Source organism: Rosa chinensis, chromosome 2 (assembly GCF_002994745.2).
Source record: "Rosa chinensis cultivar Old Blush chromosome 2, RchiOBHm-V2, whole genome shotgun sequence".
Lineage (NCBI taxonomy): Eukaryota > Viridiplantae > Streptophyta > Magnoliopsida > Rosales > Rosaceae > Rosa > Rosa chinensis.
Window position 1 is genome coordinate 1,931,539 of NC_037089.1, and position 23,129 is coordinate 1,954,667.

General features: G+C 38.3%; 4 protein-coding genes and 1 long non-coding RNA gene across 6 annotated transcripts; 1 reads left to right on the forward strand and 4 right to left on the reverse strand.

The window, feature by feature from the left end:
* Positions 1 to 39: 39 nt before the first annotated feature.
* LOC112188469 lies at positions 40 to 1,182 on the reverse strand. The gene has a single exon (XM_024327585.2). The coding sequence runs from the start codon at positions 1,101 to 1,103 to the stop codon at positions 294 to 296; it is 810 nt and encodes a 269-aa protein (XP_024183353.1). The 5' UTR covers positions 1,104 to 1,182; the 3' UTR covers positions 40 to 293.
* A 3,098-nt stretch (positions 1,183 to 4,280) lies between these two features.
* On the forward strand, positions 4,281 to 6,786 carry LOC112189082 (calcium uptake protein, mitochondrial). Its single transcript, XM_040513804.1, has 7 exons — positions 4,281 to 4,833; positions 4,910 to 4,977; positions 5,102 to 5,325; positions 5,429 to 5,512; positions 5,626 to 5,818; positions 5,918 to 6,214; positions 6,297 to 6,786. Exons 1-7 carry the CDS (start codon positions 4,443 to 4,445, stop codon positions 6,498 to 6,500), a joined length of 1,461 nt encoding a protein of 486 aa, XP_040369738.1. The 5' UTR covers positions 4,281 to 4,442; the 3' UTR covers positions 6,501 to 6,786.
* Positions 6,787 to 7,504: 718 nt separating this feature from the next.
* On the reverse strand, positions 7,505 to 8,466 carry LOC112189098 (protein ALP1-like). The gene is made up of 2 exons (XM_040515037.1): positions 7,659 to 8,466; positions 7,505 to 7,572 (listed from the first exon to the last, which is right to left on the reverse strand). The coding sequence occupies exons 1-2, from the start codon at positions 8,464 to 8,466 to the stop codon at positions 7,505 to 7,507; spliced, it is 876 nt and encodes a 291-aa protein (XP_040370971.1).
* Positions 8,467 to 12,319: 3,853 nt separating this feature from the next.
* LOC112189105 (cell division control protein 2 homolog) lies at positions 12,320 to 15,729 on the reverse strand. Its single transcript, XM_024328378.1, has 6 exons — positions 15,581 to 15,729; positions 15,271 to 15,430; positions 14,518 to 14,786; positions 12,817 to 12,897; positions 12,553 to 12,694; positions 12,320 to 12,445 (listed from the first exon to the last, which is right to left on the reverse strand). Exons 1-6 carry the CDS (start codon positions 15,727 to 15,729, stop codon positions 12,320 to 12,322), a joined length of 927 nt encoding a protein of 308 aa, XP_024184146.1.
* Positions 15,730 to 16,233: 504 nt separating this feature from the next.
* Positions 16,234 to 19,076, reverse strand: LOC121051409. 2 transcript variants are annotated; one of them, XR_005805643.1, is made up of 7 exons: positions 18,467 to 19,076; positions 17,694 to 17,940; positions 17,511 to 17,597; positions 17,007 to 17,085; positions 16,823 to 16,925; positions 16,492 to 16,605; positions 16,234 to 16,372 (listed from the first exon to the last, which is right to left on the reverse strand). It is a non-coding gene; the product is annotated as an uncharacterized LOC121051409 (long non-coding RNA). The 2 variants fall into 2 exon arrangements; XR_005805644.1 differs by lacking the exon at positions 17,511 to 17,597.
* Between the last annotated feature and the right edge of the window lie 4,053 nt (positions 19,077 to 23,129).

Here is a 23,129-nt window from a genome sequence, read left to right on the forward strand (position 1 = left end):
ATTAAGTTAGACCTACTTGTCAATAGAAGCAAAATATTATGTTTACATAACTGCAGCATCAACCAATTTATATATGTATTAGGCTGATAGGGCCAGAGCTCACTCAAAGGTAAACGAATTACAATAATATGGTACTAGTAATCACTAGTCTAATACACACACCAAAAAGAGACTCAACTTTTAGTGCAATCTGAAGAAAAAGTTTCAGGACTCGTACAAATTTCATGACTCTTCGGAACACAAAACATTTCAAGGAAAGCAGAACCAACCCAAAAGCTAGTACAAAATAATGATCAAGTGGGTTTCATATCCTGAAACATAGCAGTCCAAAGTGAATGGTCATCAAAATCAACGTCCACCCTTTCCTTCTCATATGGAGTGACTTTTCCATCAAGCGGTTCGGACAGCCTCGGGCTCCTATTCTTCGTCACCATCAGCCGATCATATGATCGTCCATCGTACGGTCCGGATGCCTTGGGGCTCCTATTTGCTGCAACCATTAGCTTGTCGGTCACCATAGGACCTGAAGTGAGCCTAGGGCTCCTATTTGCTGTGTACATGAGCCTCTGATTGACCTTTGAGTCTAAGGGTCCTGATAGCTTCAAGCTCCTAGGGTTAGGGACCATCATCAACCTCTCATGAGTCCTCATATCCAACGGCCCCGATAGCGCAATGCTCCGAGTTTTGACCTCCTCATGACCCTTTGGCTTCCTCAACAGACTTCCTCTCCAATGCTCTTGATACTTCTCTGGCTGATCAGCTACATGCCTGGGGGACGATGACATGTCGTTCTCTTGGAAAGCCAATCTTGTAAAGTACTTGTTGAAACACTTCTTGGTTTTGATGAGCGCCCAGCCGAGCCTTGAAATTGACCTTGGGTGGTGGCGGTGACCACCGCCGCCGCCACCCTCGTTTTCCTTCTTGGCAAGCTTGAGTATCTCTAGCCTGTGCTTGGCCACAGAAACTCCCATGCTCAGCAGAAACTCATGGTTGAAGAAAGCAACGTCCTCCATTTGAAGCTCGTTGCGAGAGAAGATGATGCCGTACTCATAGACAAGGCTTGGTTCAAGGCTGGTTTTCGACAGCCATGCGAACCAGTCCATGGCTCTGTGACAATGTGAGGCTGTGTTAAGAGTTTGGAAGAGATATAAGAAAGAAGAAGATGATGATAAATATAAAAATTTAATGTGGTGGGTAAGTTGATATCGCTTTGCATAGTAAGGGAGACCCAACAAATTTGTCATTGTGGAAAATTTGGATGGTAGTTGGGGACTGAGTGTGACATAACTAACTTACTGGAAACTGAGCATGGAATACAAAGTTCTGTGTGTGTGTTCTTATTATAGGAGCAAAGGGTAAATAATATTGTTGCAGTAGCTAGAGGACTTTGTAGTTTGTACTATACAGGTGGTTAGAGTCATTTACAGACCCAAAGTAAAAGGGGACCAAAAATTAAGGGGGCAGTTAAGCAATATTAAATTGGTAACAAACCCACTTCCACTTTGGTTGAATGTCATCAAGTCAAAGTTGAAGAGAGGCTGTGTCTTTTAGCTCCATTAGCTGTTAGTACTTAGGTCACTTCACTTCTCATGATTTTTGTCCAAAAATGGGGAATGGAAAATGACTTAACAACCCACTAGGACCACTACTGCTAAATAGTACATTTATTTGTATCAACTAACTGTTTGCTAGGAATTTTTCTACCATACAGATCGAATCCAATGGGAAAAAAATGATTAATATAGGGGCTGTCACTCGGTCGGTTCGAATCGGTTATATGTATTACCAACTTCAAAACCAAAGCTTTCGGTTTCAAAACTGAGCTACTAATTACCAACCAAAATTTTCAGTTTTTAATTATATCTACCAAATTCGGTATTTTGGTTTTCGGTATTACCAACTTTAAAACACTAATTCTTTATAATATAAATTAGAATGAACAAAACTAGGTTTTTGAATTTTATAGTCATAAACTTTGTATTAATCTACTAATTATAGCTTTCGGTTTCAAAACTGAGCTACTAATTACCAACCAAAATTTTCAGTTTTTAATTATATCTACCAAATTCGGTATTTCGGTTTTCGGTATTACCAACTTTAAAACACTAATTCTTTATAATATAAATTAGAATGAACAAAACTAGGGCTGTCAATTCCGACACGACCCGATAACACGACTCGAAACCCGCACGAAATAAAGCAGGTTGAACCCGCATGATTAAAAAGCGGGTCAGCCACGGGTCAACCCGCCATGACCCATTTAATAAATGGGTCGGCCACGGGTCAACCCGCCAACACGAAGTGAACCCGTATAACCCGATTATGCTATATTTTATCCTGAAATTTTAGACGTTGGGAGTATTTGATCATAGGATTAGACAATTTGAAATATTTTTCTTTATAATTATTGGATTTAATTATTTATGAATTATATATAATTATTTATATTCTTCGTCTTGTGGAGTTTTTAGCAAATTTAATCAATTTATGCATTTTTTTAGTTAAATTGGTCGCATTGTTAACCCTTAAATGAGTCATTTTGTCAAACACAACACAACCTATTTATTAAATGGGTTAAGCGGGTTGGAAACGGGTAACCCGTTTAATAAATGGGTTGGGTTTGGGTTTAAATTTTTGACACGATTATTAAATGGGTTGGGTTTGGGTTTGTATCTTGCAACACGATAAATACCTTGACCCGACACGAACCCAATCCGACACGACCCATTGACAGCCCTAAACAAAACTAGGTTTTTGAATTTTATAGTCATAAACTTTGTATTAATCTACTAATTATAGCTTTCTTTTGTATATATGACATCAAGTTTTAGCAATTTTCAATAAAACTAGGTTATTTAACCATTTTTGACTAGGTTACTTAAAATACATGTACTATTAATGTAGTATATGTAGTAATGTTCATACTATTATAAAAGTTTTTATGTTTATTTCTTAATATACATGTATGTGTATTGAAAACTGTAGTATATAAATCTAATATTTAAATAATCGGTAGATTCGGTATTTACGAAAACCAAACCAACTTTTTCAGTAATTTTCGATTTCGGTATTATCGGTCTCGGTTAGGGCTGTCAATGGGTCCTGTCGGGTTGGGTTCGTGTCGGGTCAAGGTATTTATCGTGTTGCAAGATACAAACCCAAACCCAACCCATTTAATAATCGTGTCAAAAATTTAAACCCAAACCCAACCCATTTATTAAATGGGTTACCCGTTTCCAACCCGCTTAACCCATTTAATAAATAGGTTGTGTTGTGTTTGACAAAATGACTCATTTAAGGGTTAACAATGCGACCCATTTAACTAAAAAAAATGCATAAATTGATTAAATTTGCTAAAAACTCCACAAGATGAAGAATATAAATAATTATATATAATTCATAAATAATTAAATCCAATAATTATAAAGAAAAATATTTCAAATTGTCTAATCCTATGATCAAATACTCCCAACGTCTAAAATTTCAGGATAAAATATAGCATAATCGGGTTATACGGGTTCACTTCGTGTTGGCGGGTTGACCCGTGGCCGACCCATTTATTAAATGGGTCATGGCGGGTTGACCCGTGGCTGACCCGCGGCTGACCCGCTTTTTAATCGTGCGGGTTCAACCCGCTTTATTTCGTGCTGGTTTCGAGTCGTGTTATCGGGTCGTGTCGGAATTGACAGCCCTAGTCTCGGTTACCAAAAAGTCAGTTTACCGAACCTAAAACATCGGTTGGTATTCGGTAATTACCAAACTGAAAATAAAAAATCGATCGTTTCAAAAAAATTTAATTAATAGATATCATACCATTCTTATTTTTAGCTATAGGATGAGGGTGAGAGTTGGAAGTTTCTATGACTAGGACTATTATATTAGGGATAATATTTAGATATTATTAACTGTATAAATCATTCTAATTCCAGAATTTAGAGTGTGTTTAATGCAATTTCACTATAACAAATAAAATTTATTAAGATTTAACGTTAGTGTCTACTTAGTTACGTTACAGAACTACACATATCTTGAATCACATGCAAGTAGCATTGGTGGGATCTCTCGATCATAATTAGAAAATGCTTCCGTGAAATCCTAACTCCATGAATGAGTTTGTGCCATAGATGGAAGCAAACAATAGAACCACTACAACCACCAACGAACTTTTAAAAAACCGTTAGGAGAAGATTCAGTCAAAGGCTTGAGCTACCACTTTTCCCGCTCCAAAACTAACCGTACACCTCTTCACTGGAAATCAATTCAATTCCGTACCATTCTCTCTTCCTTTCTCCCTCAGTCACATTATAACTTCCACTCATTCTCTTTGTGACGAAGAATTAATCAATCTCTCGCCCATTTTCAGTTTCTGTAAGAATTGCTAGAACTAATTGAAGCTCCATCTTTCAGTAACCAAACCATAGCTAGAGATCGAGATTTATATTATGTTTTCTTGGGCATCTTCAAGAAGATCTTCAGGGGTTGTTTTGGGTGTTCAACGACTCGACTCTCGCACATTGTTCAGTAAATCACAACCTTCATCATCGCCATCTTCGTCTTCTTCGATCAGCTCATCATGTGGTGGCAGTTTTGGCTGTAATAATGAGTACAATCACAAGAGTAGATCAGGCTCCTCCAATAAGGGTAGTAAATTTGATTTGATTCAGAGGTCAGTTTCTTCAGGGGTTCTAATTCTCGGGTCAAGCATAGGCTATTCTTATTGGTCTTCTTCTGCCTTGGATCCAAACGCCTCTGTTTGTTTTGCTGATTCCAAAGAGGAGGCAGCATGGGCAATCGAGCAGGACCCTGCAGAACAATTCAAGTCCCTCTTTTCAAGTACAGTACCTTAATTGTTTCATTCAAAATTCATTTCTAAATTATGAGAGACGTGTACTAATAGATCTTGTTTCAGATACATTTAGGAGAAAAAAGTTCTTTACGTATGAAAAAAAGATAAGAGAGCGAAGTACCCCTGAAAAGGTATAATAATATGCATCGTTGAATAGAAGTCGTCTAAACGAAGGAACTTGCATGAGAAACATGCATGTTATCGTACATATATTCTACTCACACGCACTCTCTTGCTTCTTGTTTGTGTTTTTAGATTTTCAATTACTTTGCATCAGTTCGAACCCCTAGCGGAGAGTGCTTTATGACTCCGGGGGACTTGATGCGAGCTGTTGTTCCTGTGTTTCCTCCCTATGATTCAAATCGGGTTCGAGAAGGCTCTTTAAGAGGGGAAAATGTTCCTGGAGAATTGCAATGTGCTCCTTCTAAATTCTTCATGCTTTTCGACACTGATGGTGATGGCCTCATTTCATTTCAAGAGTGAGTCGTACTCCAAATTAAATGTCCCCATCTGAATCCAATTCAAGGATCAAATGCAGCAGCATATATACTCATATAAAACCACATTCATCATGAATATTAGGTACATGTTTTTCGTCACTCTCCTCAGCATTCCTGAATCGAGTTTTACTGTGGCTTTTAAAATGTTCGATCTTGACAACAGTGGGTGAGTAACTTAAATATGGCATTTCAATTCGTCGATAGGAAATCCATTTCTAAAATCTTGGTTTCCAAGACAAGGTTGAAACGTGTGATCTAACTTGTTGCATATATTAACAGAGACATTGATAAGGAAGAGTTTAACAGAGTTATGGCATTGATGCGAAATCACAACAATAAAATCAAGGACGGCCACAGGGTCAAAGTTGGTGTAGAAGAGGGAGGAATACTCGAGTACTTCTTCGGCAAAGACGGCAAAAAAGGCCTTAAGCATGAAAGATTTGTTCAGTTTTTCAGGGATTTACACGAGGAAGTACGTTAATTCTCTCTCTGACTCTCCCAGTCGTTTTATGATTGCTATATCTCAATCGGTTTGATCCCTTTTTTTCTTCATGTATTATTGAACTTGAAGATGTTGCGCTTGGAGTTTGCTCATTATGACTATAAATCAAAAGGAACCATAACAGCTAAAGATTTTGCCTTGTCCTTGGTTGCATCTGCTGATCTCAGTGACTTATACAAGTTGCTTGATCGTGTTGACGATATTAACAACGCCCCACGTCTTAACAACATACAAATTACATACAAGGAATTTAAAGATTTTGCAGAGCTACGCAAGAATTTGCAGTCTTTCTCTTTGGCCATTTTCAGCTACGGCGAGGTTAATGGGGTTTTGACAAAATCAGATCTCCAGAGAGCAGCTTCCAAAGTACATTCTCACGTACCAATCTATCTGTTCCTTCTGATTAGCTTCTTTCATGTGGATACTAACGATCAACTAATCGACACAGGTATGTGGCATCAATGTTACAGACAATGTGATGGACATAATCTTCCATGTATTCGATGCAAACGGTGATGGTGACCTAAGTGCGAACGAGTTTGTCAAAGTTTTACAGAACCGTGGAGGTGAACCCGTAGAGTCAGGCCTTAGGGGATTCCTAACTTGCTTCTTAAACTGTGCAACTAAAAGCTGCTCCTACGCTCAGACCTGAAAAAACCATTCTCCTTAGCAATGCCATATATGGCTCTAATCTTGGGTTAAAAGTCGAAGGCTGTACTCAGAATCTTCTGCTGTGTGATTGAGATAGTGTATAAATAACAGCGGGCTGATATTGCATATAGACCACTTATTTCAATTGCAGATTTACTTTGTCACATAGGTGATTGTAACCGTTTAGCTAAATCAGTCAAAACCTATGGTCTTTACAGATCATCTTCATCATTCATGTACGAATATTTTCTGATACTATGATATATTAGTCTTATATAGCAGTTCTTGTTCCCAAATCAAGTATGCTATGCTATTTGAATATAACATTTCGATTTCAGCATCACTTATTTAGTTTATTTACACTTGAACATTTATCCGAAATGGCAAGCGGATCTTTGCCAACTAAATAAGCATATATATCATCTCAGATACCCAGCATCATAAACAAGATAAGAATGTCATTTGCATACCATGGAAAGACAAAAGAAACCTTGACATTAGTGATCCTCATTCTCTATTTACATTCAAAATCACATATGCATGTCATATGCTCGCATACATATATGCAGTGGAAGCAGACCAAATCAAGGTGATCCAAAACACAAAAACTCTCTCCAAATCTAATATGCATTGCGACTATAGCAGGAGGCAACAGTAGTGTGTGTTCATCTTCTTAGGCTTACCCGGCTCAAGTGCGTGGCAAGCACATCCCTAATCCTCTCGCCACTCTCATCCACCTGTCCTTCGAACACCTGAAGCTCCTCCTCCCTCAAGCACCCCACATTGTCATCCGGCAGCGGCTCACTACACTTCATCAGAAAATTATTCAGCAGACAGCCAGTAACCACCACAAACGGCAAAAACTCCACACACTCTTCCTTCCACTCCCTACTCAGCAGCTGCCACCGAGCCCTCACCCTCGCAAACGCCGTCCCAACCAGCCCCATTGCGCCACCATGCGCCGAGTTAAACGCCTTCTCCAATGTACCGAAACTCTCCTCTTCCTCATTTGATCTCACATACGGAGTCAAAAGCCAAGGCAACAGAGGAAAGCAAGAGTCCCCCAGTATGTACTGAGGAAGCGCATTGCCATCACTGAGCTCATAAACAGGACCATTCAACAACTCCCTGGACTCCTCCACACCCAAATACAGCTTACTCTGCCGGAATATCGCTTCCGGTTTCACTGTGCTCGGCCAGCCTGCCGAAACATCCAGAAACCTCCCTTCAGAATCCACCAATGCCTGAACCAACAGCGACCCATTTGGCCCCAGCATTTCACCACTAACCCCAAATCTCCCAAACCCTAACACCCCACAGCAATTCGGCAGCGAAATCCACCCGAAACCCCCAACACTCCAAGCCATATCGGACCGGAGCTCAAACAAGCTCCCTAATTTATCATTGACCGACTTGCAGACGGCGTAGAAAGCCCGGCAGGCCTCCGCCGAGTCCATCCCGAAGCGCCGGCCGACCGCCTTGTAGGTGGCGCCGTGGGCGAGGCGGTAAATCGCGGCGGCGAGGGCGTAGTTGGGCGGAATCGAAGGGATTGCGGAGGTCAGAAATGGGGAGAGGATGGAGAGAAGGATAGAGAACGAGTGTTCGGACATGCGGAAAGCGTGGCGCCACGGCGAGTCGCCGGCGGCTGAGGAGAGGAAGCGGCGGAACCAGCATTCTTGAGGAGGAGACCGCGGCGGTTGCGGCGGCGGCGGCGGAGGAGATGAGAGGAGGAGGAGGGGGGAGAGGGCGGAGGAGGCGGAGGAGAGGAGGGTCTCTAGGGTTAGGGTTTGGGAGGGGAGGAGGTGGAGGTCGTTTTGGGAGAGGAAGGAGTGGGCGAGTGAGGTGGCGGAGGTGACGAGGCTGAGGAGGTTTCGTTGATCGAGCGGCGGAGTGTGGTGGTTCTTGTTCTTCTGCTTGCCGCGTTTGGCGGTGTTCTTGGCTGCTCCGCCGCCGCTGACGGCGGACATCGGCGGTGGAGTTTGGTTACTGAGAGAGTTGAGAGTGGCCGGAGAGTTCAGTGTGAAGTGTTAAAAGAGTGTGTGAATGAGTCAAATGAGAGAGGTATATGCTACTTACGTTGGGCCTCCTCAAGTGTGGGCTTACTTTTGTTACTTGGGGCTCTAATTAGTACAAAACGGTTTATTTATTTATTTTATTTTTTTGAAATGATTTATTATTAAGGTGAAAAAGGAAAAGTAAGTATTTAAAAAATAAAACTTCGCACCAAATATCGTGAAAATTGGATCTCAATCATCTCATAGTTTATTTTTTTATTAAAAAAAAAAAAAATCTCAAAGACCATAATTTTCTACATAAAAACTGTGAACTCACGATTTTTGACAAAAATAGCATATTCTTATATTTCTGCCAACAAATAATGATTTAACACTTCTCGCACTTATCTGCAAACTTATCATTGCTTGCTACTTATTCAACTAGTATCCGTTTCCCCTTCTACTGCATTCTTACTTTGCCTTGGTGAATCAGGCGACTCTTTGTGAGAAGTTGACAGCAGTAAAGGATGTGGAGTCAAAACCAACAAATTCTGCGGACATGGAACTAACCAACGATGTGGAGTTGAAACTAGCTAATTAAGGTTGTGGAATGGGAACCAGCAAATCTAACCTGCAAAATATATGGAGTTCAAACCATTATAGGATCGAGAGGCATCCCCTACTAGTTTATTACTAAAATCGAGAGGCAGCTTCTTACACGACTTCATGTCATTGACGAATATAATTACTATTTTTCACTTCATGTGTCTAGGGTTTAACACTTTAACACATAGAATGTCCATTCCTAACGCAAACTATGTAAATTAATGTCATTACATGGTAAACCCAAATAAGAAATTGCTCACAATCCATCAACATACCCACAAAGAAATTCATCAATTATAAGAAATTAAAGCAAGAATAGAGTATAATTCCAATGATGCATTATACTCGGAAATGAGAGAGAGAGAGAGAGAGAGAGAGAGAGGGAGAAATGAGATGGTTACTGTTTGGTATTGTTTTGATTTTGCATGGGCGCCTTGAATTTGGTACGTTCTGACTTCTGAGGTGGGGCATACGGTAGCAACCAACCGCCCCAATCTGTATCCTTAATCAGCCCAAATACCAACAAGGCCCAGACAACGGCCCAATTGCACCACGCCGTCCTTTACCATTCCAGTTCCGGGCTTGTTTGGTATTGATCGGCTTAGCTCTCAACGATTTCAACTTTCTAATACCGAGCGATAGACTGAGTGCTTTTTGAAGCTTAACGTTAATAAATAAATAAATAGTTAAGTTTTAAACTTTTAATGAACAACATAGAAGTTTGCATGCTACAACCAACATGTGCATGGCCCGTGGCAGTTGACATGGTTTAACGTCATGTTTGGACGTCTCATGTCATACTAAAGAAATTATAATTTTATAAAATATATTGGGTCAAAATTAGTAAGGTTCGTTGATTAATGCACATTCTAAAAATCTTGCTTCATCAATTGTGAGATCATGACATTGGAAATTATGAAGATATAAGGTACTTGAAATGGTTTGGCGCTTTCACTTGTTGCGTGCCAAACCTTGTCAATACCATTTTATATTAAAATGTTCCTATTCCCAAATCTCACCATTAGTAAAATAGAACTTTTCCACACTCTCAACTCGATCTCTCCTCTACTTCATACCAAGCAATAGATTGAAAGAAGCTTTATGTCCTCAAATATATATAGGAAATGAAAGTTAGGTTCAGTCTATTTCCGTCACCATTCAAAACCATATAATTCCAATCAATTCATTTTCACAACAATATAGTTTCTATTAGTTCATGAACTAGTCTCTCACAATTTACTCGAATAAGTCTTACTGCAATCGTCTGTTTACAGTATAAGATACAATCGTCTGTTTATATACAGATGACAAGCTCTCTAAGGGTACTCTAAAGCAACATGTTCTGTTTCTAGATCGCGTACTTGCTAAAGGTATTTCCATTCATTTCCTGGTGCATGTCCATAGTTGTTTGCAGTAAAGATAACTTAACCTTCTTATTTGTTCTTTGCAGTTGGAAAGGAAATTGTAGATCTCTTGCTTCATTAAGGAAGTAAAGTGGTTGATACTTTTACTAGTTTGCCAGGTTTAAGGTGTTCAATCATGTAAGTGCAATTGTGGTCTTTTGCTTTTTAGATTGTGTAAGAAACACTGTTGACCCACTACCTATGTACGAAGTCATGGGTTCGAGTCACTATGGGGGCAGGAGTGAAACTCTTTGATCCTCTTTTAAACAAAAGAGAATTTTTTTTTTTTTGAGGTTTTAATGAAGTTATGGATTTGTTCTTCTCTTCTATGATAGTGTTTAATATGTTACATCTCATTACTGGTATCATTCTCATTCCGCGGGTATGTCAACAGCATTCCCAACAGAAACCCATACAGGGCAGCACAAAAAAAAACTGCATTATTGGCACAGATATAAAATATGTCCCCGAGAGTTGTAGAGGTGATCAGTATATGTAGGCAGTATTGTACATTAAAAGGATGAAGTGAGAAATGTATAATTGGTGGGTCGCAGTCTTATTTTAGGGACAGAAGAGTTATGTGTTCCATTTAGCCAGGTATTATCAATTTCACCCATAGGCCTGGGCGTCCGCAAAAGCCCACTCGACGCATCAAAGAAAAGCCCAGCCTGACCCGGTATAAAAAAAAAGTCCATTTCGGCCTGGCTCGCGTGGGCATAAGACAAGGCTAAGGCGGAGGATTCAATCCATTTAAGCCCGAAAAGCCCAACGATAATTTATACTAGCTTTTTATCCATGTATCTGCATGGATTCATAAAGTCCAGTAGAAAAACAAAGAGGTGGTCAATTTTAATTTATCAGTTTATCCACTTGTTTCTAAACGTGAAAATTTGAAATTTAAAATAAATGCAGTTTATCAGTTCTCCCACTACGCACGTCTCTCTTCCATAATTAATAGTTTATTTCTTTTGCTTATTACTATAATAATATTTTTTTTAATTAACTATAGGAGTAATTAAGGTAGTTCAAAATTTGATGAAACTTTTGAGGGCTTTGCTTTATAGTACTAGAGATATGTATATATCTATATACTAGTTATTTTCAAAGTTGGGCAACATGTATTTCAACCATTAGTTAATGCCTAACATCTTTAACAATAAATACACAATTGTGGAAAAAACACACCACACATATATAATGATCTCTTTAAAGGGCTTTCAGTTTCTTCCTTAATTTCCCTTTTCAAAATTAATAATGACTCATGCTTAATATAATTTTTATTTTATACTTCACTTTTCTTTTTCTCTTTCTTTCTTAAAGAGAGAAAATGAAAACGTCATTTTCACATTCATATATAATAGCATTATAAATTAGAATGTAAATTTTATGAATTTTTTTCATAAAACATAATTAAAAACTTAGGCCTAGTCGTGGCCTATTTAAATAACCGGGCTAGGAAAAGTCCGCGAGCCCTTAAACCTTGGGTTAGGCTTAGGCTTTGATTTTTCAGAAAAAGCCCGACTTGACCTATAAAATTGCATACGGGGCCTGAGCCTGTCAGTTTTGAACAAGGCTGGACTGGCCTGGCCCAATGATGATCCCTAGTTCAGTACATTTAGCAGTAAGAACACCTGCAATAGGCACATATCTCATACTATGCATTTAGATCAATAGGGACAGATATGTGTCCTATAGGCATCAAAAGGCACAGATAACGTATGTCCCCTTAGGGCTAATTTGAAGCAAAGAAAATCAAAAGGCACACCTGATAGCTAGACCATTTCAAGCAGCAAGAAAATCTGAAGGAAACACAACAATTAGAAGTGGCAATAGTCATATTCAACCTCTATCAGATTGAAAATCCAAAGGAAACCGTTGAAGTACTTGTGTTTCAATGCCCCTTCAGCTGTAATCCTCTTTGCCGGGTCGATACACAATAGTCTCTATATAAAATATAGGAATAAAGATGTAAACATTTCAAATTAAATAAAACAGCTATTGTAATAAAACATTTTAAAGGTAAACAACAAATGTATACAAATATACTTACCATCAGGAGCCGAGATCCACGCTGGCCCAAGACTGGCAAGAGTAGATCATATAGATCAAGAGTAGGCTCACATGTCTTTTGGGCTGCCCATTGATCGTGTACATCAGGAGGATATGGGTTCACTGTTGGAGTGCCCAATAGTCTGTCAACAGTAATTAAATATTTAAAAACTCAATATATATTCATACATTAATATAACAACAAAATGAACCTGTTAACTGATTCTTGTCGGAAAAAAAAAAACTGTTAATTGTTAGTACTTACCCGAATATAGATTGCAGATGGGTATGTGGATGAGAAGTAGAATCGGCCGAAAACAGAACAACACCAGTTGTCATCTCAACTCTATAAATAAGAAAAACAAAAGTAAAAGAAGAATTCATTAATTTTTTTTTTTTTGAAAACATACCAAACATATAATAGTTTTTGACCATATATTTTGAGAACAAGAAGTATAAGAAAATGAAAAAAGAGTCTACACATAAAAGTGATAGAAATGTAAACAAATCCCTAGACTTTCAGCCTAGCAATTGTGTGTGACCATTGGGAGCAGGGTAAGAAAAGTCCTATGTAAAGGAGGATTGAAAATGATTAGGCATTAGTTGTTTTGTGGGACCATATATGATTGATTTGTCATTAATTGAAATCAACAGAAAACACGAGCGAACCCTCCGGCGGCATGCCCTCGTGGCGGCGGCGTCGGACGGGATGAGAGTGGACCTAGTGTCTGGGGTAGTATGTTCTTGGAATAATCTTAGTCGGAGGGGTAGCTGTTTGGTGGTTTCGCTGTTGAACAGGAGAGGAGGCTTTGCCGAGGTAGATCAGAGTAGATTCGGTGGTTGGTGGGTGGGGTGGGGATCGATCTCACAGCACGCGGTTGGCGGGCAGTTGAAGGTGATAGCGGTGGGTTGTGCGATGACAACATCCGAGGGAGACCTGAGTTGGTTTGGGTTGTTTGGGGTAGCGCTGTGGATTGGGGGTGGCAGCGATGCGTGCCAACGTGTTGGGAAGTACGGCGAGGGGATGGCCGGAGGCTGCTCGGTGCGGTGGGCTAGCCGTTTTGTTTTGCAGATCGGTGGCGAGGTGACGGGCCTGGGTTATGCATGTCGGTGTACCAAAAAAAAAAAAAAGTTGAGTTTGGTTTAGGTTTTGTTTGTGTTAGGTTTAGCTGTTGGGTCGGGCGCACTACAGGTTGTGGCAGAGACACTCTTCTCTTTGGCCGGCTAGAGGGTCGTTCATGTCCTGGAGTTGGGTTAGTAGTGATGGCGAAAATGTCTGACTGTGGCACAGACAATCATCCTTGGCCTTCTAGTGGGTCGTTCTCGTCTGGATTCTGGTCGAAGGCGATTTGGAGCAGTAGTGGATTGACGATGTTGACATTAGGGAGGTGACAGTGTTGGGTTTACTTTAGTCCCAGGTCCATTCGGCTAAGCAATTCTCTGTGATCGGGTTCGAAGTCACAACAAGTGTAGGCTTGATCGATCAAAGGCAGGTCAGGTGGATTTTGGGTGGTGAGTTAGTGTCGACAAAGTTAAGTGTCAAGGAGTTACTGTTCCTGCGCAGTTTGTCTTTGCCATATAGTTGTTGTGTGAGTTTTTCAGTTTTCTTTTTAAGTCTGTAATTGTCATTTTGTGAAACGTGATGGCACTAAGTTTGCTCACCGGTTGGCAAAATGGTTTTTTTTGGAGTCGGGGCCTTTTGGCTCCTTCAGTCAGTATGTTTTGAGTATTAGAGTTCCAGTGTGAAGTCTAGTGGTCGTTTCTGTGTAAGAGATGTTGCCCAAAACTCGTTGTAATCAGTTCATTATTATTGAAGTTTTTCCTTGATAAAAAAAAAAAAAATCATTTTCAATCCTCACAAATAGCCCTAACCATGCATCTTTTAAAAACTGTTTTAACACAATCAAGCACCCACACAGAGAGCTAGAAGATCAGTGATTTACCTACAATGCAAGCCAGTGCCCACATGTCCACAGCAGAGGTGTACATCTCTGACCCAATTAGCTGCTCAGGGGCCTGATAGCTCAGGTTGCGCTCCAACGCGCCGGGAGGTGTGACCAAATCCAAATTGCGAGCCATTGGGTGAAGCATCTTGGCCCCAATGAAGTCAGAGAGCTTCACTCGAAAAGGGTTCTCCGAAACCCGAATCTTCTCTGGGCAGAGGTCTCGAAGAAAGATCCCTTTGGAGTGGGCGGCACGAAGGCCCGTGGAGAGCTGATAAAACAAGCTCTTCACCTAAGAAGCACCGAAACGGGTACGAGTTTCCGGATACGATACGATCGGAAACGTGGAAACGGAAAATCTTAAATGTAATAGGAAACGGGTACGTATATATATATATGTATATATATGTGTGTGTATATATATATATATATATATATATTGATAATCCACATGTCAATAATGTCAAGTTGTCAACCAACAATTATACTGATCATCTGAGATACCCATAGTTGCTGCTATACACACATCGCATAACAATATCAGAACAAGCCCCAAGCTCCAAATTGAAGAACAAATATTCCGAGCATAAGAGGAACGACCGGACTGGAGAAGAGGGTCTCGTTTGTGTCTGAGGCTGCGTCGTTTGCAATTGTTTGAGGTCGCGTCTCTGGTCTCTCTCTCGATCTGGTCTTTTGTTTTTTGTTTTTGTTTTTTTTCTTTTCAATTTTTGCATAGTAAAAAGTCAGTATTACCCCCACGTTTCCTATTTATTTACATTCTGGCGTTTCCGGATTGGATACGGAGGTATCCAAAACGTTTCCAAATCCGGATACGCGTTTCCCGTTTCGATAAGGGATACGCGGGCATTTTCGCGTTTCTGTGCATCATAGCTCTTCACCCTTGCGGCGGGGAGATGGCGGCCAGGAGAAGCCATCCTATACATGGTCAGGTCAGTATCGCAATGCTCGTACACGACGGAAACGGTTGAGGCTTTTTGAGGATCACGCCACGTCGAGCGAGCTTCAAAATCATACACCTCGTGGCCCACTGGATTGACCACGAAAGGACACTGAGCAAGCGCTCACAGGATTTCGATCTCTTTGTAGCCTTCGAGGATTACGTCGTTGTTGTAGGCGGCAATGAATACGGCGCGATCGGTCGTCTTGTCAAGTGCGGCCACCAAACGGCGGCATTTTCCGGCCCTGAGCTCCTCGGCGAACGTGTACCTCTTCATGGCTATGGAGTATTGCAGCCTTGCAGGTAGCTTGAAGAAGAAGAAGAAGAAGGAGGAGGGCGGTGAAAGGTCGAGTCTTGGAACGGGTTGCTTTTGGGTTTTGGATTTAGGAATTGGGGCTCCAGGCCTCTTGCTTTATTTAGGAACTCACCCATCAGGATTGGGCCTCGTTAAACCATTCGGTCCATTCCAATTTCGGGTTTCTATTTCCTCTTAATTGTAGAATATAGTACACACTAGCACGATGCCGTGGATTTGTTTGCTTGTTAAGTTCTGTACATTTATAGTTTACGAAACATTGTGCGCTTAAATATATCAAAAGCTGGTGATTTTACCAGGTTTGCATAGTTACACATTACAAAAGCAGAAGGTGGAATCTTGACCATGTTTAAACTATTTGCATTTTTCAAAATTTATGCTAGAGAAGAATTCAGTTTTGTTAATAAACCACACTGGAATTTCACGAATTGTATTTGTAACAATTCCATCATCGTTCAGGTAAACAACGAAATGATCATTATCAAAGATATATTCAAACTTTAAGCCACATCTGGACTGTATTTTTCCAAGGGATAAGATAGTGTAGTATCCTTGCTATCATAATCAAACACCTTCTGAGCATCAACAGCCTCATTTACACAATCTGCAGCCACAAACAGATATTGTTGATTAAAAACCAATGTCTGTTGACTTAACATTCAATAAGAGCATATACTATGGAAAACTATTGCAAGAATAATAAAGGAGCTCCAAATTGCTTACCCTCAAGACCCAATTCAATCTATTTGAGATAACCCTCTCAGGCTGCAACAACTCACCAACAATTCTATTTGGCTCAGTCAAGTCTTTTTCGATGACGTGTACACGGTGTCATTCCTATGACAATATGCAAAACATATGGTTTAGTAAAAAATCACATATTAAAGATCAAACTGGCACTACAGCGAAAGCTGAAACCTAAACTTGCCATTTTAAGCAATATGTAATCATATACTCTTGCTTAAGCCTTCTCAAATTATAAACAAGTCAACTTCTTCACTCAGCTAAATATCAATAACAAAATTTCAATTCACAAAAATTTGCATTATCAAACCTGCATAGCTAGAGCATCCATGTCAACTCGGATTGCACTTTAGACATTTTCATGAGCATATTCCTCCATTTTTAGTACTGTTTGTGGCATCAAATATTCCTACCTACAGTTAAATTAGGGTTCTTAGTAAGAAAAAATTAGTTAGAAACCAACAATGCTCAAAATGACTCAGAAAAGTACTTACCTGGTCCCCTTCTTGCATCCAAGAAACCATGTCATCAAATGCCAAGACCGCTACGTAGTAGCACATGATATATTAAAATCTATGTACAAAGAAGAAGGTTAATTAATATTGAGTCAACGTTACCGATCAACTCATGAAAAATCAAAATCAAAATTCACCATAAATGGCAGCGGTTTCAAGCAGAAGCACTTCTAGTATGATGTATCTACGGATTGTCATCCATTACTGATGTGAAGTGCTTGTAGCAATATTTCAGTGCTTTTGCTTCTTTAAATTTTTTATTGACTAACATTACATTCACTCAAGAAACAACCACTCCTTTTATTTTATTTTTTATTTCATAAGATCTAAAGTAAAAACAGAATCATAGTTTCTCTATTACTATTTATGCATACCATCGTGGGATCCGTCTTAAATGAGAGTTTCTAAAATACTGAAGGGACTTTTGCATAGAAATTAATTCACATATAAGAGTGAGATAAGAGTTGCTTTTAGCTGCTTTACAATTGATTTGGTGCAGATGTTGCCTGAAATAAATGACCAGATTTGAGCTCATCCCATAATATGCCAATATTTCACAACGTTCATTCCCTATTGAAAAACAAAACCTAAAAATCAAATCAGTATATACCTCACATCTAATTTATATCCACTAATTCTATTTTAGAAATCTTACTAAAACATTACCTAAGATAAAAGGGCAGCTTTCCATGTTCCTGTGATTTTTTATTAGCTGGGATTCCTTTGTAATCCACGTACTGTCCCATCTTGGTGCTTGGCTTCCAAGCCCGAAGAATCGGAATCATTCCCATCTTTTATGCCTTTGTTGTCCTTCTCCTCATCATCTTTTTCTTCACGGTTAATGTGAAAACTGCGATCTGACACCGAATTCTTCATCTCCTTATTCAAATCTTCCTCTCAAATGCTTACCCTCCTGCAAAACACACCCACAAATCAATCACAGCTTTCTTTAGCTTATAGGGTCAATTATGAGACTTGAAAACAAAGTTAGGCTAATAACACATTGCTTTGTTTGAGAGAACCCCAAAATTGTACCAAAAACAAAAAACTATTCAAATTGCCAGATAATTAAATAAGCTTATATGGCACTAATACAGCTCAGACTAAAATCACACAAAGAAAAAAAAAATCTTGATAAAATTGGCGTCCATTTTCCAAAGAAACTGAATCAGGATTCTGCTTAAGTTTTACCATTGAATTTCTATTATTCGACATGAAGAGTGGTAATCTAAGAAAAAAAATGGAAAATCAGAACTGCATTCTATAGATGAAGGATTTAAGAAGCAAAATACACATAAAAACCTGTCTAAATCGCATACATGTCGAACCAAATCGCAGAAACAAATAGTGAGATTGTAAAGCAGACAACAAATACAAATAGATTTCATAATCAAAACACAATTTCAAACAACCCATACAAACCCAAACCAAACACTTACCTTTTTACTGCTGAAAATTATCCCCCAAACTCGATCAAACTTTTTGAATCCACCACTCCGAAAACAAACCCAAACCCTCCCCCCGAAGCCCACCACAATCTTGATTCTTGAATCCCTTCTCTTGTCTTTCCCACCCCAGCAACCTACGATGACATCAAATCAAAAACTGAAAATCTCAAATTTGGCAAATAAGCCTACAAAACCAAACCTGTCCTACTCGTTTTGAGGCCGACCTTCGTTCGTCACTATTTGGTTTTGGTTAAAGGAGTTTTGGATTCAGGTATAGTTTTTATCAATATGATCCCAATTTTGTAATAGCTTCTCTCGACATTTCATTTGGATTCTAAAAACAAATCAAAATTCACAAACCCAAATCAAATTTCTCAAAGCTATATTTAAACCAAGCTAACCAAACAACGAAGTGGAGAAGCAAAAACAACCGAAACGTAGCAAGGAATTCAAGAAAACTAACATAATCTAATTATACCCAAGTCTCTATACACAAAACGTAGCAAGGAATTCATTAGCTGATTGTTGTGAAGTCTGATGAATCTGAAAATTAAGAGAATTGATTTCTACAGTTTTGTAGCTTCACCGTCAAACCAATTGATTGTTTTGTAAAGTTGAGAGCGAGACCTGCAGCTACTGCTGTTCCGTTTAGGAGGAAAAGAGAATGGAAAAAACTCGATCTGAGAGGAAGAGGGAGGAAAAAATAGGTTAGAGCAACAGCGCGCGTTAAATGACGTTTTATATATAGTACATACTAGTTACAGATCCCGCGCTCTGCTGCGGGTAGTATAGCCACTTTTTAGTCATTTAACGATTATCAATTGCTTTATTTCTAATTGAACTAACAACAAAAATCTAATCAAGTTCACAGTTTCAAAACAGTAAGAATCTAAATAGCCAAACTAATTCAAAACAAAATTGAAAAGAAACAAAACGAAAATAAAAAAGGAATACAGGCGGAGTATTCTTCTTAACTTTTTCACACTTTAATACCAGCAGTAATCAAGTTAGAAGTTTAGAAGAGTAAATTACTTGATGCTCTGGTTTCTGCCTGTATATCTAAATCCACTTAAATTACTATGTTTGAAAAGTTAAATAAACTTCAGGGACGTAATAATAGTATATATTGAATTTCCTGCGGTGATTTGAAACATTAGCCATATCCGCCATCATCTTGTATCAATCCAATTTTGATGAGAAGAATAGCATCGAATCGGTCCACTCCAAACATGCTCGCATGATTGAAAGTATCATTCACCTCCTTGAATTTCTCCAACTGTCACTACCTGAAAATTTTAGCTTAGCACTTGGTTGACTTGAGAGTTCTGCAAAAGGCAAAGGTCACAAATACTGAATAAAGGAATCCAAGGTCTTATGCAACTTGGCTAACAGAAGCAGCAAAAACTTCCATGCTTACACATGACATTGAAAATGAATAGTAATCCAATGTAGTCGGGATGGTTTCAGAAGTACACAAAGATCAACAACATGGTAATAATAGGTACCCAAAAGAATTATCTACTATTCATTTCTTTTATTTGTCAATCAGGTGATTGTATTTTCTTTGGGAAAACAAACTGTGCACAGAAACTAAGCAAGGAACCAATACTGCAAAGATATTGCATTTCATATTGATTAATGATAGATAAAAGCATAACAGATTTTGTAGATACATGGGATAAAGCTGTTCTTTTTTAAAAATGGCATTGCAATCATAAAAACTTAATAGGAAATTTATCTGCATGGATATGAGCCTAATTTCTAGGTTAACATAACTTCAAAGATTGCTGGCATGTAGTCAACCAGAGACCCTGATAACAGTTTAATAAACAGTAAGCAAAATAATGTTTACTAGAAAACAGAGATAGATATACAACAACTTATATCATCTTACTGTGAATTACCTTTCTATGTTACGAATTGGTTCAACAATGCTTCAAGGCTCCACAGCTCCACAGGTAACACTTGGTAGTAAAGGGGCGAATGAAAAATAATTCCAAGGAGATACGACATGAACATCATATGAGAAATTTTTCAGATTCCTTGAGAAAGTTGTTCCAGCCCACCTTTCCACATCAGGTGCACTACTGATCGGGTCGGAATCTTGAGTTCGCTTGAGCATAAGCCACATAGCCGCCACCACTGCAACTCAAAGCAATAGACATAAGCCAAAAGATAATCATGTTATGTATCACACATGAGTTATGTTCAAACTAAAAAGCACAAAATGATGGGTTTGCATGGTGACGTGACTGCCAAAAAAATGGCAGATCATTGTAACTCTATATCTCACATAGAATTTTAGACTATGAATTTTAATTCCTGTCATTTAAAATTACACATTAAATGTTCTATGAGCAACTGAGCCTGAACTAAATCTGATGGAACAAAAGCTTAAGATTGGATTCATCATTCATATATTCGTTCATTTCAATTAAGAACTAATGCAAACCACAATGAAGCACATAATCTGCATTACTGGACAATATCTATTAGTAAAATGGAAAAGTACATTGTCTGATCTATCAGAGTAAGTTTCTGATTTGGAAATTCCTAATAATTTGAACCTTTCACATTCAAAAAGTTGTATTTCTGCATACTCATTATCAGTTATTTCTACCCTCCTTTCAACAGATTTCAAATTTGCCTTCATTCCAAAACCATATCTTTTCTTTTGAAGAGACCATTGTAAAAAGATGCAGAGAAATGAATTCATGGGAAACACAGATAGGCGGACCATATAGAGCTTATTAAAGAGAACAAACAATTTAACAGAACAATGAGTGTTTCTTAATCAATTTAAGATACAGAAAAGTTGATAGCACACCTATGATGGCTGTGCATTTTGAGACGCCAACAACTTGTCACCCTTTGATGCATTACACAAAATAACAAATTAGAACAATGAAAGCAAATCAGTCCCATGAATATATAACCAGCAAGCTACAGCTCAAACTCCTAAACATTAAGAGTTTTTAAAGTCATAGACCTGGGAACGATCATGTCGTCTTTTCAGCATCCCAAAGTTGTGTGTTATGGCATTCAAGTCTTGAACCTTCAAAGTTCCACATAATCTGAAACTGTAAAATTAATTTGAGTTGGTCATATTCCTATATTTCAAACGTGCTTCACCCTTCAAAATGTTTCTTTAATAGGAACCAAGTACAAAATTTACACAAAAAACACACAAAAGAACAATATAAAAAAAATAAAATATTCATGTAGCGCAATTGATACAACAGAAGACATTACATGTATAGTGTGGAATGGCTATAATAAAGGATCATTTTTGGGGCTTCAATCATATATGGAAACAACACAACAACACTTTGTAAATGTCTTTAACAGTTACATATTAATTCACACAACATAACTCTGAAATTTTTATTCGAGAGTAAGAGGTTAGGACAAATTGGAAAGTACCCATCCTATAATTTTCAGCAGAAATAAAGAGTAAAAGGAAAAGGAGATAACATGACAGCAAATAAAACCAGACCTTCAACACAGAAATTAACTTCCAGCAGTAGTATGTCAAACCTGCAAGAAAAAATGAATCAGAACAAACTGGACATAAAAGCAACAACTACCTAAATAAATAAATAAAGAAAAGTATTCATAAAATTGAATACAAAAATCCAACAGACCATGTAACATAAATCTAATGCCATAGATAACCATATAAATAAATGACAATAAATTCAAATTCAAATGCTCAATAGGAGCTTTATTCACATAGTATTCATTTAATAAAATGCATTGAAGATCAGAGTACAGAATACAAACGGTTTGTTTTGAAACTGAACTATTATTAAATGGTTCATAAAGGCGAAGAACTTGGTCATTCTAGTTTTTGATTGGAATATATAGGATTAAGAGTTTATGTATTTCGGATTAAGAGTATTAAGAAAAACTAAGCTCAACACACAACTAGTATAGTTCTTGTAGCTCTTTGTAAAAGTAAAATATGAATGAACATTAACTTGAATCAAATATAAAAATAAAATAAAAAAAGTAAAATTTGCAGTTACATGAACTTAAGTAAACTATTAGGTCCAGTAATAAACTACACCATAAGGTTATAATTTGGTTTGCTTCAATACATAGAAGGTTCTGGGAATTACTTACACTAAGTTTGAGACTGTTGCAAAGATGATTAGAAAAAGCACATGAGAGATAAAATCATTGAAAGACTCAGCCCACCTTATCAAGAGGACCTTCTCTGCGTAAAGCTAGACCACCCCCCACTGAACCAAGGTTCACAAACATCTGTGCAGTTACCAGAAGACGATTATAATCTGAAGCATTGTTCACTCTTCAAAAAAAAAAAAAAGTACAGTGTACTAGTGTACTAAATAAGCTCACCACACCTTTCCAATCAATGTTATGAAAAGTAGGACACCATGAACTTCGACCCTGAACATTTGAATAACAGTTAGCAGGAAACTTCGCCGATAAACTTTAAAATAAATGCACTGCAAGTCCATCTCACCATTTAAACACCCCTTGATTTCTGGAATACCAGACCCAGCTACTGCCGAGGTGTAACAATATAGAGAGAGGAAAAAACCAAAACTATGTTGATTAATATGTATAACATGAAACCAGCCAGACATGATTTTTGTATTATAGCAAATGTCAATGCAAATTTCCAGCC